The following is a 16,186-nucleotide window of genomic DNA, read 5'->3' on the forward strand; positions in this document are numbered from 1 at the left end:
AAGAATGGCGAAACTGAAGTGGCAGTGGGCGGGGGCACATTGCTCGCAGGACTGATGGCCGATTGGGTCAAAAGGTTCTCGAATGGCGTCCTCGCGACCGGGAGACGAGCTGTCGGTAGCCTCCAACAAGATGGAGCGACGACCTGGTTAAGATCGCGGGATTGCGGTGGATCCGAAAAGCACAAGACCGGTCTGAGTGGAGAGCCTTGGAGAGGCCTGTGTCACGCAGTGAACGTCTTTCGTCTGACATGATGAAGGCCACATTGACACAACATGGATAGAACTGTCTCTACACAGGTATTTGATATTATAAAAATATTTTGCAATTAAAAACACGATGTGTACGTAAAATTTAGCCATTATGCATAGTTTATACAAGCCTTTGTACAAGTATCTTAAAGTTTATCAGTTGTATTTTGTTAATTTTCTTTTGTACAATAAAGAGTTTACATACATATAAGAGTAATTCTCATTTTTGTGCACACAGTCACTTCCATGGATATCACTACCGTGGATGTAACAACTCTTTTAAATATTTAAAAAAAAAAGTTAATCTTACGACGAGTTACTGTATCATGTATAATTTGTGAATCCATCATAAACATTAGCACTTTCTCGAAATATTAGAAAACCAAATTACATCCACGCTAGTAACATCCATGGAAGTGACTGTGTGCACAAAAATGAGAAATGCCTATACAAGCGAAAGAGGCGAGATAGATTTGTACACCTGCCTAATTATTAGTTGCATACATATGTCTCAACCATATTTGAATAAAAAAAAAGATAAGCTCCCACACTTACCCATTCGAAGTGCGAGTTTTAAAAACCAAATCAGTTGTCACCTGTCGACGCAACGCTACATAACGTATTTTGTGTATTACTTAGTTAGTTCAGTTTGTTACCTCACCAAAATCAATTCCTGATTAGCTTCGGTTTTCATTGTTAATTAAAACAACGGTTATATAACCATGGTGGAAGCGAGTAAGCATTTCTTTGAGAAAGTTGTCGGTGGGTGCACTTGTCACGAGATGGCCCATCCGTGGTCGAAGAGTTGTTTCAACGGTAACATGATCATGCTGGCCAGCTGTATAAAGGGATCCTACAAGTTCTATGCGTTAGTCTATGTCGTAAGTAATTAAAATAATACCAGTTAATCTCAACCCATTAATATCTCAGCCATTCTCATTCATCTGTGCACCAGTCCAATTACCGTTCGGCATTTTTTCCGCACTAGTGATACGGTAATTAGACTGGAGTGCAATAGTGATACGGTAATTAGACAGATGAATGAAAATGGCAGACATCGTTTTGCAGATCTGTGCACTTAATCTTATTATTAATTATCGTGTTTCTTTTGCAGAATAAAATTAAAACAGTAATTAGGCCGGTCCACAGACGAATCAGAATGACTAATCTGAGTGGTCTGTATTGTCTGCTATATCGAACCTGTGTGTTTTCCATATTAGTTGTCATAAGGCCTGTTTTTTTTTTATTTAATTTGTAACGGGCAACGTACAAATTTGTCACATTAGCCCATAGGGCAAAACATTAACTAACCAGTAAAAAAAATTACATCTCACAATTGATAAAACTAATTCCTTGTCAGGCCTGTTTTACTATTCATTAATAAATTTCGTAATATATATTTGTGATGCCCTCTGTTTGTTTTGTCCGAATAATAAAGATTTTTTTTAACAAAAAAGTAAAACCGACTCCAAAAAATAACAAAAATGGAACCGACTACAAAACTCTTGAAAATATTTTACTAGCACTAGGTACCTACTAGCTCGAAGTCGGTGACTCAGCACGACCCAGCAGGAGTGATTGAAACCCATGGTATGTAGGTGAGGTAGATGACTATTGTTCCACTCCTGCTGGCTCGTGCTGAGGCACCGACTTCGAGCTAGTAGTACCTACCTAGAAAAATATTTTCAAGAGTTTTACAGTCGGTTCCATTTTTGTTATTTTTTTTTTTTTTGTAGTCGGTTTTACTTTTTTGTTAAAAATTTATTATTTCTCACTTTTTAGTGATTTGTAGCCAAAGTACATCTCACAAAGATTCCATTACCCCCAAACACGGCTTAGTTACGTTGTTTTATAACAGAGTTCCGTTGCCTACCTTCCGGCTTCAGCATCAGATCAAGTCGAAAGAATCGTTAACTTAAAGCTTCTTTTTAGTCGCTTATCTTGGTTTAGTAATCATGATCGTTTATAGACGCGCGAGCATTAAGTACTTAGCTTTGACGAGTTCCATTGGCCATCTACGGTCTTCATCAGGTACAGTTTACCAAGGTATAATTTCTTAATGTAACTGCTTATCTTAATGCTAAAAATGCCAAAATCACCATAGGTGTGCCTATAAATTTTGAGGTTTTCCCTCGATTTCCCTAGGATTCCATCATTAGATCTTGACTTGGTGACAATGGGACCACCGCAGAAGAATACTCTTTCGAAAAAAAAGAATTTTGAAAATCGGTCCATAATTGACTGAGTAGGTAATCGGTGAACATATCTAAAAAAAATACAAACATTGGATCATAGAATCTCTTCCTTTTTTGAAGTCGGTTAAAAAGAGACGATATCACATTTATCTCATACATAAAATTTATCAACGACTAGTGAAACAGGATCTAAGTGTTATATAGTTATCTGAAATCGTAACTTTAACCTGAATGTGATCAATTGAAAAACATATCGTTTTTGAAATACAATACTTACCTATTGCCGAATAACAATGTAGTAATAACTAGTAGTTGTTGTATTTGACATATTTATTTGATCTCCCTGAACTTTAAGGAAAGTTTTTCACCCAACCTTCCTCATATTAGCTAACGGCTAAGCCCGAGGTGCGCCTTCTGAAACGCTACTCTACCCCTTAGGGGAAAAGTACCGATCGAGTACACGTGGAGTGGAGTTTATTTGATCCAACTGCATCTGAACCTACCTACTGCGGTACTGTGGTGTTGATGCACCACCTGCTGTACCTAATCTAGCTCTTACTTCTTTCTCTAAGAAAAGGTTGTCTGGAAGAGATTGCTCTTAAGCGATAAGTTCGCCTATTGCTTACCCTGTAATTTTATTTCTGTTTTCTGTTTCGCTGCAAATAGTAATTTGCGGCGCATAATAAAGACTCATTGTATTGTATTACATTGTACCTTTTTACAGAAAATGTTACGTAATACCGGTTTGTTTGAAATTGTAACATTTTATAAGTGAGAACGTTCTACTTGGACCTTGTATCACATGAAACAAAACATTGATGAACCTGGGAATATAATTTACTTCATAATAGTGTAGTCGAGTTCGTAAACTTGTGAGCAAAATTTTAATCAAAAATATCTGAACACGACTCTATGATTTAAAACGTATATTATGTATACATCTCCTCGTCTCATCTGTCTAACATCCAAAACTAAAACTATTTATAAACTAAACTATGTTACAAAATAAAAACGTCATCCAAATTTTCTGCCTCAGGCATTGACCCCAAGACACTGGCAGCATTGACTATTGTTAACGGTGTAGAGTCGTATTCAGATATTTTTGATCCAATTTTTGCTCACAAGTTTATGAACTTGACTGTAACTAGAATACAATAAAAAAAAGGCTCAGATCGGGAATCGAGCTTCACTATAAAATATTACCCTAATCCGAGCGCTACAATTCTCAACTTTTCTCGTATAACAAGTTTTAGCAGCCATTGACGTTAATTCTTAGCAGATACCTACCAACCTTTAAATCTTCAATGTTTGACATTTAAACCTTATGTAAATGTAACCAACTTTTACGTTAACATCTAATGAAAACCTCTCCAAGAAAAAAAAAATGTTTATGTAGATTGCTTCTACATGGTACATAAGCATTAAAATTATTCCGGATTTTTTCACCAGGTGGTTGAGTTAGTTTGACTTTAAAGACAACTTTACTGTAAGTAAATGTTTTAAAGTTATTTTTTTAATTTCTTTGTTCACAGTTTTCATATAGAGATCGATTCAAGGTGTCCCGCATCAAAGGCGTAACTAATTCCCATGACCTTTACATGATGTTCAATCAAAACCTAACTATCTGCTGAAATTTTTAAACATCCTCTATATTTCCTTCTGGTACAATTCCATTTGAATTGTGACCAATCGTAGAACGTTCTCACATTCAAAATATCATAGTAGTTGTCCGTCTCAATGACTGCTAAGTATTTTGGTTCCAGAGGGGGTCCCGTTGCAAAAAATTACTACGCATTAACACTATACATCAGTATAGACCTTATGAATCAGAGTTGCTAGTGAGTTAACAAGAGGGCTATCGGGGGTTTCTCCACGGGATCAAATCAGAAATGAGAGATAATAATGTAGAACGAGGGTCACCGATATAGCCGATATAGTAGATTAGCTCGTTGAAAAGGCAACGGGCAGGCCATAGGTATAGCACGGTGAACAAATAGCCGTTGCGGCCGAACAGTTCTCAAAAGAAGACCGAGGATCGGCAAGCGCAGCGTAGACCGTCCACCAACGAGATGGATCGATGACCTGGTTAAAGCCGCGGGCTCACGGTGGATACAGGCTGCTTCCAACCAACAACTGGAGGTATATGGAGGAGGTCCATGCCCAACAGTTGGACGTCCCACGGCTGATATGATAATGATTATGATGACCGATATACTTAACCCCGTACCACACCGGTTAAAATAATACTTAGTGATAATATACAATGCAGCTAAAATGTAGTAATTATTGCAGTTTCAAATACTTATGAAAGGCAAGAAATTGAACAAAGCCGAGCTACTGGAGCAGTTCAAGCTGTATCTAAATTCTGGGATATTTGGTTTCATTGTCGGGACCTCCGTCGTAACATACAACTGCATAGTCAGGTGGGGCGCCAATGTTATTAAATTTCGAAAACTATACGTATTTAAGTAGTATTGTCTCTTTAATATCGTATGATGTTATCTAGTCAATTAAAAAGAAATATGATTTTAAGAGGATTTTGTAGTCATGGCTTAGCATACAAACGGTGAAAATGGTTTCCATCTCCCCAATTTTTTTGCCAGTCAACACTAAAGCTAGGTTTATATACGTTTCATTTTCATTTTCTTAAATGTCAATAAACTTAATTGACGTTCATGTATTGTTTTCGTTCAAAACTAATTCTAATCGACATTTCAGAAAACTAAAGTTACGTGTGTAACTAACACATCATGCAGAAATTAGTCCATGGCAAACGTTTTGGAATTGGAAACCATTATTACTTCTGACTTCTATCTCTCTTCTTCATGTTTTCGCTTTTACTTCACAATCCTCTTGAAGTCTTATACAGATTAAATAATATGCATATTAAATTCTTATTTAACTTTCATGTTCTTCCAGGCAAATATTTTGCAGCCGGTTATACTATTACAACACGATGTTCTTGCCATCGGCCATCAGTGGCCTGGCACTGTACTTGGAGCCGATGGTCAGAAGAATCCCAGTCACCAATCTCTTTGCTAACTTGGTAAGCATTATATATATATCGTCACTACTTTAAAAAAAACTCGTATCTCAAAATGGATAATTTTTCTGAGTGCACTTTATGACCATTACGTCAAGGTTAAATTTTGTTGACGTATTGATTTGAGATACGAGATTTTTCAAGGTAGTGACGATATATATATGTGTGTGTGTGTGTGTGTGTGTGTGTGTGTGTGTGTGTCTGTGTGTGTGTGTGTGTATATGTGTATATTTAAATAATGTCATGCGAGCTAAACACGTAGTAACCTTGCATATGGCTTAAAATCCACATTTAATTTTCTCAGCTGTTTTTTTATATGATGTGAAAAGCATCACCGCCCGCCATTTTTCTACTGTCAATTGAATAAACAATGGCGAAGATAAGATATAGCCACTTAAAGTTCCATGTGACACTTTTTGCACGGCGTGGCGTCCATCTTTGTATTTTTTTAACCCCCGACGCAAAGAGTGTGTGTCTTTGTGTCTGAGTGTCTTTGTGTGTGTCTATCTGTCTGTGGCATCGTCGCTCTTAAACGGGTGGGCCGATTTGAATGCGGTTGTTTTATTATATAGCAGGTTTTCTAGCAATGGTTCTTAGACATCTTTTATCAAAATCGGTTCAGCCGTCCCAATTACCGATGCGTTGCCGGCCGTTTGAGAAAAAAATAGGCTCGTTTTTGTACTAATCGTGATCGGGAGTTTTTAGAAGATCTCTAGATCTAGTTAGAGCATTCAGTATCAATACATTATTTATCTACACCCATATCAAAGTCCTCTATAATACGTTCAAAAACCAGCCAAGAGCGTGTCGGACACGCCCGAAATAGGGTTCCGTAGCCATTATGAAAACATTAAGTAATATTTTTCTAGGGATTTCGTATTTTATACGGAATCTTCCAAGTTTAGGTATATTTTATACCTTAGGCTGCTATTTACTCTTAAACTACTAATAATTCTCAAGCAAACTTAGTCGTTATAGTTTTCCTTGAAAGTTTGATATATTTACTACATCCTGAATTTTTTAAAAAATTTTCCACCCACCGGTTTAGATTTTAGAGGGGGGGGACGACGCTCGATTTGAATGAACTTTAAAGTTGAAAGTTGAATTCGCAAACAAATCACTGAATCGAAAAATCGTCTTAGCAAACCCCTAATGGTTTTAAAAGACCTATCTAAGAAAAAATCACCTCCACTTTACGTCTGGGAATTTCGAGTTTCGTGGTAGCCCTGCTGGTAGACCAAGTCAGCAATACAATGCAGGTCATTTATCATTGGTTTCAGAACCCATGTTAGAGTACTTATAATATGTGTGTAGATAAAATATTGTATGCAATTGTACGTAATTAGGCCTTAAAACACTCATGTGATCCTTTTATGAAATTCGGCTGCGCCTCGTTTCAAAAAACCACACTCGTGTAAGGGCCCCTACTATTACGTAACAGTTGCATAAACTACTATTAATTCACAGGTATTTGAATATTGGATAAGGACGTTACACATGAAGGGGTTTCTCCGACGCACGCCAGGAAAAGAAACAATCCTCTTCATGATTGGAAGTGCTGTCTTCTTTTATCTTTTGCGGAAAGAGCGAGATAATGAGAAGCGCACGCCTTTGTTTTGGTGCGTATTAGTGTCCATACAAAACAAGTGTTTTCAAACTTAGGTAATTTGAGGGCGCTATACCTAGTATTTTTTTTAAATTAGTTATTTTCAGCTAAGTACTTTAAATTATGTATTTGTGTTATAGAAGCGATTATTCGATAAATTGATAGTGTGATTGTAGTATTAGTTGCTCTGAAAAAAGTCGTTATTCGTATCAATTCACTTCTCATTGAACAGCAAAAGTGGGTAGTGGAACCATTATAATTTAGCCATACCCGTCTGTCTGTCCGTCCGTCGGTGGCTTAGCTTAGAGACTGTTAGTACCTACTAGAAGATTTTATTTAACTTGCAACGTTCGTGCCTGAAAAGCCTTTTGCGTCTAATGTTTTCGTCTCAGAAAGGTCGAGTAAGTATACAGATTTTTAGTGACGTTTGAGTACGAGTGTTACAACATAAACCATTGGCATTTACTTATACTGAATTAAGTTATTTCTGACATTCTTATACTAGCTTTATCTGTAACAAACTACAATTCTGAGTTTTGGGTAGGGCATCTGGGGCTATAGCACCGCGGCCTTCAAGACACAACAACATTGCAATAATAATGTACCGTCAAATAAGAAAGGTGTTGTGAAAGTATTCTTCTCTTCTTCTATCTTCAGGATATTCACACCGCCTCGAGTATCGAAGGAAGTTTGTGAACCGCTAAGGGGAATCAAAGGCAGAAGTGCAGCTTGTCCCCACTCTGGCGAGTGTATTAACTACATATTAAAGGTAACGGGATAATCACTTATTGAGGTCAATTCGGACACAGAAAAAACATTTTATCAATGGAATTATTGACTTAAAGTGTAGTCAGTTAGTTTGACGATAGATCAATGTATGGATGTACCTGTAAACCACAATTAAAAGTTACATTAACAGTGTTGGTCAAACGAACCAAACTTCAAAACCAAAATTACGGAAGAATGATTACCTATGTATTAGACACTGAATGAATACGTTATGGTATAGAGTTATTGAGGGGCCTCACAAAACTTTATCTTCATATAATCATCATCACCCAGCCTATATACGTCCCACTGCTGGGCCAGGCCTCCTATCAGAACAAGAGTGGCTTGGGCCATAGTTCCCACGCGGCCCAGTGCGGATTGGGAACTTCACACGCAACACAGAATTTCTTCGCAGTTTTGTGCAGGTTTCCTCACGGTGTTTTCCTTCACCGCAAAGCTCGTGTAAAATTTCAATGTAATTCCGCCACATGAATTTCGAAAACTCAGAGTGCGAGCCGGGGTTTGAGAGGCGATAGGTCAAACCACTAGGCCACCACGCTTCTTAAACTTTATTTGTGAGCATCAAATTAAGGTCCCCCTTAGTCAGTGCTAAGTTACAATGTGGTACGAAGTTAGACACATTTAACACGAATTTAAGCAGGCTTTGCGAAATTATTTAGTATCAAAGACTACACTGAGCGAGCCGCCTCTCGCGGCAGCCATTTTCGGTGCAATTTTGAGCCCGGTATAGAACAAAATCATGCCTCATGCGCTTGCCTCGCGCGGCGGCTAGCTCAGTGGAGACCCGGTTTCAAAAGCTTACTATTTATCATCATCATCATCAGCCTACAGCAGTCCACTGCTGGACATAGGCCTCTTCCATGGCGCGCCACAACACTCTGTCTTCAGCCCCTCGCATCCATCCGCCGCCAGCGACCCTCCTAAGGTCGTCCGTCCAGTCCGTGGTCTCCATTTCATTCAATTCAAGAGTATTTCAATTACACTGTTAATTTAAATTAGAATAAATGTACATAGATAGTTTATTTTATGTATGTGATACCTACTTACACAAAACTTGAAAATTATTCAGTTTCAAAAATAAGTACAGTCACCAGCACCAATATCTGACACAACAAGCGTGCATAAATATCTGATACGACTCTATTTCTAGGGCCGGAAGGACGTGTCAGATATTTTTACACGCTTCGCTGTAGCAGATATTAATGCTGGTGACTGTACCACAGACTCTTTCATATAAGAATATAGTAGTAACATATTTTTGAGTGGTTCGTATAGATACTAATTTTTGCACTTGACTGTACCTAATGCGATAAATTGCCTGTTGTAAACCATCTTCTTTGTACCTACCATGTTTGAGCAACTAAATGACTGATTACTGATTGTTTAGGGTGGAGATGATCTAGTAAACATTTGGCTTGTTCCAGGGCACTGCGCAGCTTTTCAGCGCAGGCTGCGCGATATCGATACTAAGACACATCATTCCGCGAATACTGACGCCGGCCAAAGCGTTCAAATCTCTCAAGCTCTCACATCTAAAGCTTGGCGTTTTCTTTGGAGGATACATCGGTATTTATAGGGTAAGACTTCATATTTACCAGCATATTACTCGCGACTTCGCTTGCGTAAGCTATTTAGAACTTGCATAGAGTTCAACTGTAAATTAGGATCTTAGGTACCTACTAAATTCCCGAACGCACGAAACGAAGAAGCGCGCTCAGCAATACACACACAGGGTGATCAATCCAAATGGGTCAGTAGGAAGAAGTCAGAAACTTAAGAGATAGGTAAAAAATCTGTTCTTAGAAACCATGGCGTCGATTTTAGATTTAGTAAAAACTGGATTTTGAGCATTAACGCTCGGTTTATATAAGCATCAAGATATTTTGAATTCAGTCCAAGGAAGCAAAAAATTAATATTCCATTAAATTTTAAATAAATTGGAACGCCCACTAAAGTGATGCTGAAGTGGTCTCTTCAGATGATTCGTATTGATGAATTTTATTATGATTAAATTTTGCAAATTATTAAAATTGTGAGCATTATTTCATAGCAAAGCTGGGTCCTTATACTCACAGGATCAACTATTATAACAAATTAGAGTTTACCCGCGGCTTCGCACGCGTAAACTATTCGATCTGGTAGTTACAATTGAATTAGTTACAAAATTCCTGTGGGAAATCCCAAAATTTATATCGTAATCTTCATTGAGGTGTTGTGTTAAGAACAACTATCCCGTGGGAATATTGGAATAAAAGTAGCCTATGTGTTATTTCAGACATCCAGCTATCTACATACCAAATTTCATGACTCTAAGCCCAGCGTAATCTGGCGCGCGGCAATGAATGGGTAAAGAGCTTTACAGACTGCAATGCAGGATAATGAATAGATTTCTTTTCCCTGAATGGCATAGATAATAGATCGCTCGTTTTTGGCTCGAAATTCAAACTTGTGATTTTATTTTGCTTAATATACAAAATGTACACACCCAATATCATATTTTCTCAAGTTTTTCGCGATTCCCAAGGTCAAAGAATCGAATTGCTTTAAAATTCCAGAGAAATAATGCGTTGTTTGGGAGAAACGTGTCAAAATGGTGTTGTAGAGCGCCATCCTGCTCTGTCTCGTTTTTTTGTCCCGTTCTGGCGGTTCACTTTTATATTATAGATAAGATTATTTACAGAATTTTGACCAAGTTTGATGGAAACATATAAACCAAAATCGCCGGTTACATCTAATATATAAAATTATCGTGTCACAGTGTTTGTAACCACACTTCTCCAAACAGCTTAAACGATTTTTATATATTTTTTTGTGTATATTCGGTAGGTCTGAGAATAGGACGTAAACTATTTTTCCATTGCCTCGACGCAATGGCTCCTAAGAACAGATTTCGCTGTTTCTCATAGTTTCTGACTTATCCATACTGATCTATTTGGATCGATCACTCTGTATTATTACGTGATAGTACGGGAGCCCAAGGGAAATGTAGCAACAAATTAGAACACGACGTCATACGCTAAGGACGTGATATCGGGCAAGTTAAGCTGACTAAAAAATTGGATGGTTAGGAGGTATCGTTTATAGGGGTAGGCCTATATATATAAGTAGTTAGCGAGTCGGAATGAAAACTTGGTTGCTTGAGTTACGGATATTTAATTGCGATAAGAGTACAGCGGTTAGTAAATTAATTGCAAGATAGAGAAACGGATTATTGGCGTTAATTGAAAGCGAGCGAGTGAGTACGAGAGTTGAGCGTTGCGAGCAGCAGTAAGGGAAGCGTGCGTTCCGCGCGGGCGAGGTCTCGGCAACTGGCGGCGTGCGGCGTGAGCGCCGGCAGCTCTCCGCCCCTCCTTTGCTCCCCCCGCAGGCCATAGTGCGGGGCGAAGCTTGGCAGTCCTGTGCGGACGCATAGTGCTGTACCACACCACCCCCCTGGGAGAATCAGCGTTCTGGTGAAAAACAAACGGGAAATTTTACTTGTCGGCCAGACCGTGTGGTTTTGACCGGACGAGGAGCAGAAACTGGAGTTAGGAGTGGAGCTGGAGCTGGGGCAGGAGGTGCAGGTGTAGGTAAACGGACAGGAACATTTCTATTAGTCTGAGGAGAAAAAGGGTAAGTTGGAACTGTGTCATTCTGAGAGTAGGAAGGTTTGACACGATCAATTGAGACGGTCACTGGTCCTCTGGATAATTCAACAGTGACGGTCTTGTCTGTTCTACTGAGAACACGATGTGGGCCAGTGTATGGCGGTTGCAATGCACCTCTGAGTGCATCTTTGCGCAGATAAATATGGGTGCAAGTTTTTAAATCTTTGTGTACAAAAACTGACTTCGTACAATGACTAGATGCAGGCACTGGTTTTACTTTAGAAATATGCTCTCTCAGTTGGCTCACAAATTCTGCTGGCTGCAGCGTGTTAGAGTTAGTGGTTTGAAAGAACTCACCAGGTATTCGCAAGGGCTCACCATACACCATCTCTGCAGCCGAGCATTTCAGATCGTCCTTCCAGGCGCTGCGTAGACCGAGCAGCACCACTGGTAGCACGTCCGTCCAGCGCGTGTCGTTGTGGGCCATGATAGCTCCTTTCAACCAGCGATGAAGGCGCTCGACCATACCATTAGCTGCTGGGTGGTATGCTGTAGTGTGTCTCAGCTGGATGCCGCAGAGGTCTGTCAAGGCCTTGAAGAGTTGTGAAGTGAACTGACTTCCCTGGTCAGTGGTAATAGTCTGTGGACAACCAAAGCGTGAGATCCATGTTTCCAATAAAGCATTAGCTACAGTTTCGGCTGAGATGTCTTTAAGTGGTTTTACTTCTGGCCAACGGGTAAATCTATCTACTGCTGTGAAACAATATTTGTATTCAGATGATGGAGGCAGCGGGCCTATTAGGTCAATGTGTACATGACTAAATCTTTCTCCTGGCATTTTGAACCTTTCCAATGGAGAAGAAGTATGCCGCTGCACTTTGGCGCGTTGGCACTGGTCACACATTTGTGTCCAAAGACGACAATCTTTCCGTACAGAGGGCCATACAAATCGATCAGTGACCAGCTTAGTTGTTGCTTTTGTTCCTGGGTGACACAGGCCATGCACTGCATTGAAAATCCTTCTTCGATGCTCTTGAACGACAAAAGGACGAGGTTTCGCCTGAGATGTGTCACAATATAAGTAAACATTGGTACCTGGCACGGGTATTTTCTCCAACCGTAAAGATGTAGATGGGGTAGCAATGAGTTCTCGCAGCTCAGCGTCTCTCTGTTGAGCTTCTGCGATGGCGTCGAAGTCAGGTGGCACGGAGATGGCCTCGATGCGCGAGAGTGTGTCCGCAGTGATGTTATCTTTTCCTGAGATATGTCGCAGGTCAGTCGTGAACTGCGAAATAAAATCTAAATAGTTAAATTGCCTCGGGGAACACTTTCTGTCTTTTTGTTGGAATGCGAACGTTATTGGCTTGTGGTCTGTATAAATCACAAAATGTCTTCCTTCGACCATGTACCTAAAGTGTTTCACACTCTCATATATCGCGAGTAACTCCCGATCGTAAGCACTGTATTGCTGCTGTGTTCGTGACATTTTCTTGGAGAAGAAAGCTAAAGGTTGCCATTTATCATGTACTAGTTGTTGTAGAACTGCGCCCAAAGCTGTACTTGACGCATCAGTTACAAGAGCCAGCGGTGCATCTGCCTCTGGATGAGCTAATAATGTAGCTTTAGCTAGACTGGACTTACAGTTTTGAAAAGCAACCAGCTGGTCTGGGTTCCAAGTTAGTTCAGTTGAGCTTTTAATTTTCGGACCTGCCAGCATATTGTTGAGAGGAGCTTGGTTGTCAGCAGCATGAGGGACAAATCTTCGGTAGAAATTAAGCATCCCAAGAAATCGACGGAGACCACCAACAGTCTTGGGTGCAGGGAAATCTAATAATGTCTGTACCTTGTCATCCATAGGTCGTGTACCTTCTGCTGAGATGATGAAGCCGAGGAAATTGACTTCCTGTTGTCCAAATGAGCACTTTGATTCGTTGATGAGGATCCCGTAGTCTTGGAATCTGCTGAAGACTTGTTGCAGGTGTTCCAGGTGCTCCTGATGGTCATGAGAGAAAATAAGAACATCGTCAATGTAAGAAAATACAAAATCCAGACCTCTTAGCACCTCATCCAAAAATCTTTGGAAAGTCTGTGCAGCATTCCTTAGTCCAAATGACATGAAGGGGAATTCAAACATGCCAAATGGTGTTGTAATTGCTGTCTTGCAAACATCATCCTCAAACACGGGAATTTGATGGTAGGCTTTAACTAAATCAATTTTTGAAAATATTTTGCAACCAGCCAAGCGATGTGAATAATCTTCTATGTGACGGACGGGATACCTATCAGGGATTGTGCGCGCGTTGAGCGCTCGGTAATCCCCACATGGTCGCCAGCCATTCCCTTTCTTCGGGACAAGATGAAGGGCAGAAGCCCAAGGAGAATCAGATCGACGCGCGACACCCTCATGTAGCATTTCTTCGAACTGTTGTTTGGCAATTTTTAGTCGGTCTGGTGCTAATCTTCTTGGCCTACAGAAAGCAGGTGGGCCAGGAGTCGTTCTGATATAGTGAACAGTGGAATGTTTGACTTCCTGTGGCACACCAGATGGCTTCAGCAAACTGGGGTATTGTTTTAATAAATTGTGGTACTCACTATGGCCGGAGATAGCTTTGATGCTTGCCTGTTCACACTGCTGGAGCATACCCGCAGATGACACTGAGGTGAGGCTGTCGACAAGCTTTTTCTGTCTGCAATCAATAAGGAGTCCATAATGAGCGAGGAAATCTGCACCGATTATAGGTTTGTCCACATCTGCGACAACAAAATTCCAGGTGAAATTCCTTCTTAATCCCAGGTCCAGTTGCTGCTTAAGAAGTCCGTAGGTATGTATTACAGATCCATTTGCTGCTGTTAATGTGTAAGTATCAGGTGCTTTTATATTAAATTTGAATTTACGAGGTAGCACGCATAGGTCGGAACCAGTGTCTATGAGATATTGTATTTTACTAGCTTTGTCAGTTATAAATAAGCGACTTGTATTAGCGCGACAGCCAGTAGTCGCTTCTATGGACTGCCGCGTTAGTTTTCCGCCTTATAGTTGCAAGGCGGCACGCATTTCTTAGCTTTATCATCATAATTACTGTGGTACCAGCACATACCTGGTTTCCGGGCCTGGCTCCGACCGCGTGACTTCGACCGGTTGCGTGACTTCGACCTGTTGTTCCAACGGGAGCGTCGCTCGTTACCTGCTGTTAATTGCGCGATCTGCAGAGATAATTCTTCGATTTTCCTGTACAAACCGGAACTGGTGTCTGCAGCGCTCGCTACCTGAGGTGGAGCGGGAGCCACGTCCATTATCTGGTCCGCCAAAGTCGCTAAATCTTCAAGGGTCGCTGACTTCTGGGAAGCGATTATTGCCTGGACGTGCGTCGGCAAACGGCTTGACCACATGGTTTTCAAAAAATCTTCGCTGACACTGTCTTTAGCCAAACCTTTAAGATGACGATAAAATTGCGATGGTCTGCGGTCTCCCAATTCTTCGTGTGTCAAAAGCTGCCGTTGCCTATTTTCGTTTGATATTGAAAGTCTGCTGATCAACTCATTTTTCAATTTGTCGTATTTTTGTAATGGCGGCGGGTTCGTCAATATGTCGCGTACTTCGCGCGCCGTTTTATGGTCCAGTTCGCGGATGACTTGAAAATATTTTGTGGAATCGCATTTGATGCCTCCGATGGCGAATTGGGCTTCGACCTGCGCGAACCAAACCTCCGCGTCTTCGGGCCAAAACGGTGGCAAACGTACCGCCACGCGGTCGACCGCCATGCCGCTTCCGGTGCCGCCGGCGGCGGCGTCTTTAAGGCCATGTGTCGCCTCCTCTTGCTCGGTCATCTTGCCGCGGCGCGTTTGATATTACTTTACTAATGATAAGCTGTTTGATTTTAAAAGCACCGTCGCGGGTCACCAGTTATAGGGGTAGGCCCTATATATAAGTAGTTAGCGAGTCGGAATGAAAACTTGGTTGCTTGAGTTACGGATATTTAATTTCGATAAGAGTACAGCGGTTAGTAAATTAATTGCAAGATAGAGAAACTGATTTAGGCGTTAATTGAAAGCGAGCGAGTGAGTACGAGAGTTGAGCGTTGCGAGAAGCAGTAAGGGAAGCGTGCGTTCCGCGCGGGCGAGGTCTCGGCAACTGGCGGCGTGCGGCGTGAGCGCCGGCAGCTCTCCGCCCCTCCTTTGCTCCCCCCGCAGGCCATAGTGCGGGGCGAAGCTTGGCAGTCCTGTGCGGACGCATAGTGCTGTACCACATGTAACACGTTTTGTGAGTAAATCAATATGAAATTTCAAACAACCGTTTCTAAGTAAAATTTTGCGGACATTTTTGTAGAGGAATTTTGCAAAACAATAACATCATTCAATAATTCATATCTCGCATCATAACAAAACATTCATATCGCTAAAATTAGGTAATTAAATTCATTCAAATTCGCTTTTTAATGGGATAATGGTATGAGCAGATACTAGTTTGAACTATTTATTAAATATATTGTATAACTCCCACGAGTACTTCGACTGTCGAATATTGGACAGTTTTTTAATTTATTTTCTTGACTGTGCCGTTGAAGATAGTTAAAGGAAACAAGTGGCGTAAGAAAGGGTTAATTTTTTAATCCGAGCATAATAAGCGTGTAACCTCAGGCAAAGCGCGAGAAAGCAGCTAGTTAGCAGGGTTGCCAGGTTTTTATCGAATAAATACTTTACGTAGTGAGCATAAAAA

General features: G+C 40.6%; 1 protein-coding gene across 1 annotated transcript; it reads left to right on the forward strand.

Annotated features, from left to right (window-relative positions):
- Positions 1–753: 753 nt before the first annotated feature.
- On the forward strand, positions 754–9,578 carry LOC141445011 (transmembrane protein 135-like). The gene is made up of 6 exons (XM_074110788.1): positions 754–1,130; positions 4,737–4,867; positions 5,364–5,490; positions 6,955–7,106; positions 7,751–7,862; positions 9,307–9,578. The coding sequence occupies exons 1-6, from the start codon at positions 972–974 to the stop codon at positions 9,526–9,528; spliced, it is 903 nt and encodes a 300-aa protein (XP_073966889.1). The 5' UTR covers positions 754–971; the 3' UTR covers positions 9,529–9,578.
- Positions 9,579–16,186: the final 6,608 nt, after the last annotated feature.

The sequence above is a fragment of the Choristoneura fumiferana genome, unplaced genomic scaffold, assembly GCF_025370935.1.
Source record: "Choristoneura fumiferana unplaced genomic scaffold, NRCan_CFum_1 Sck3bRy_133;HRSCAF=321_pilon, whole genome shotgun sequence".
NCBI lineage: Eukaryota > Metazoa > Arthropoda > Insecta > Lepidoptera > Tortricidae > Choristoneura > Choristoneura fumiferana.

Bases quoted from the DNA above. Each gene is read 5' to 3' on its own strand.
- LOC141445011 (XM_074110788.1), top strand. From the start codon at position 972: ATGGTGGAAGCGAGTAAGCATTTCTTTGAGAAAGTTGTCGGTGGGTGC. The intron at 1,131-4,736 runs GTAAGTAATTAA...TAATTATTGCAG, and splicing joins TCTATGCGTTAGTCTATGTC to TTTCAAATACTTATGAAAGG. The intron at 4,868-5,363 runs GTGGGGCGCCAA...ATGTTCTTCCAG, and splicing joins ACATACAACTGCATAGTCAG to GCAAATATTTTGCAGCCGGT.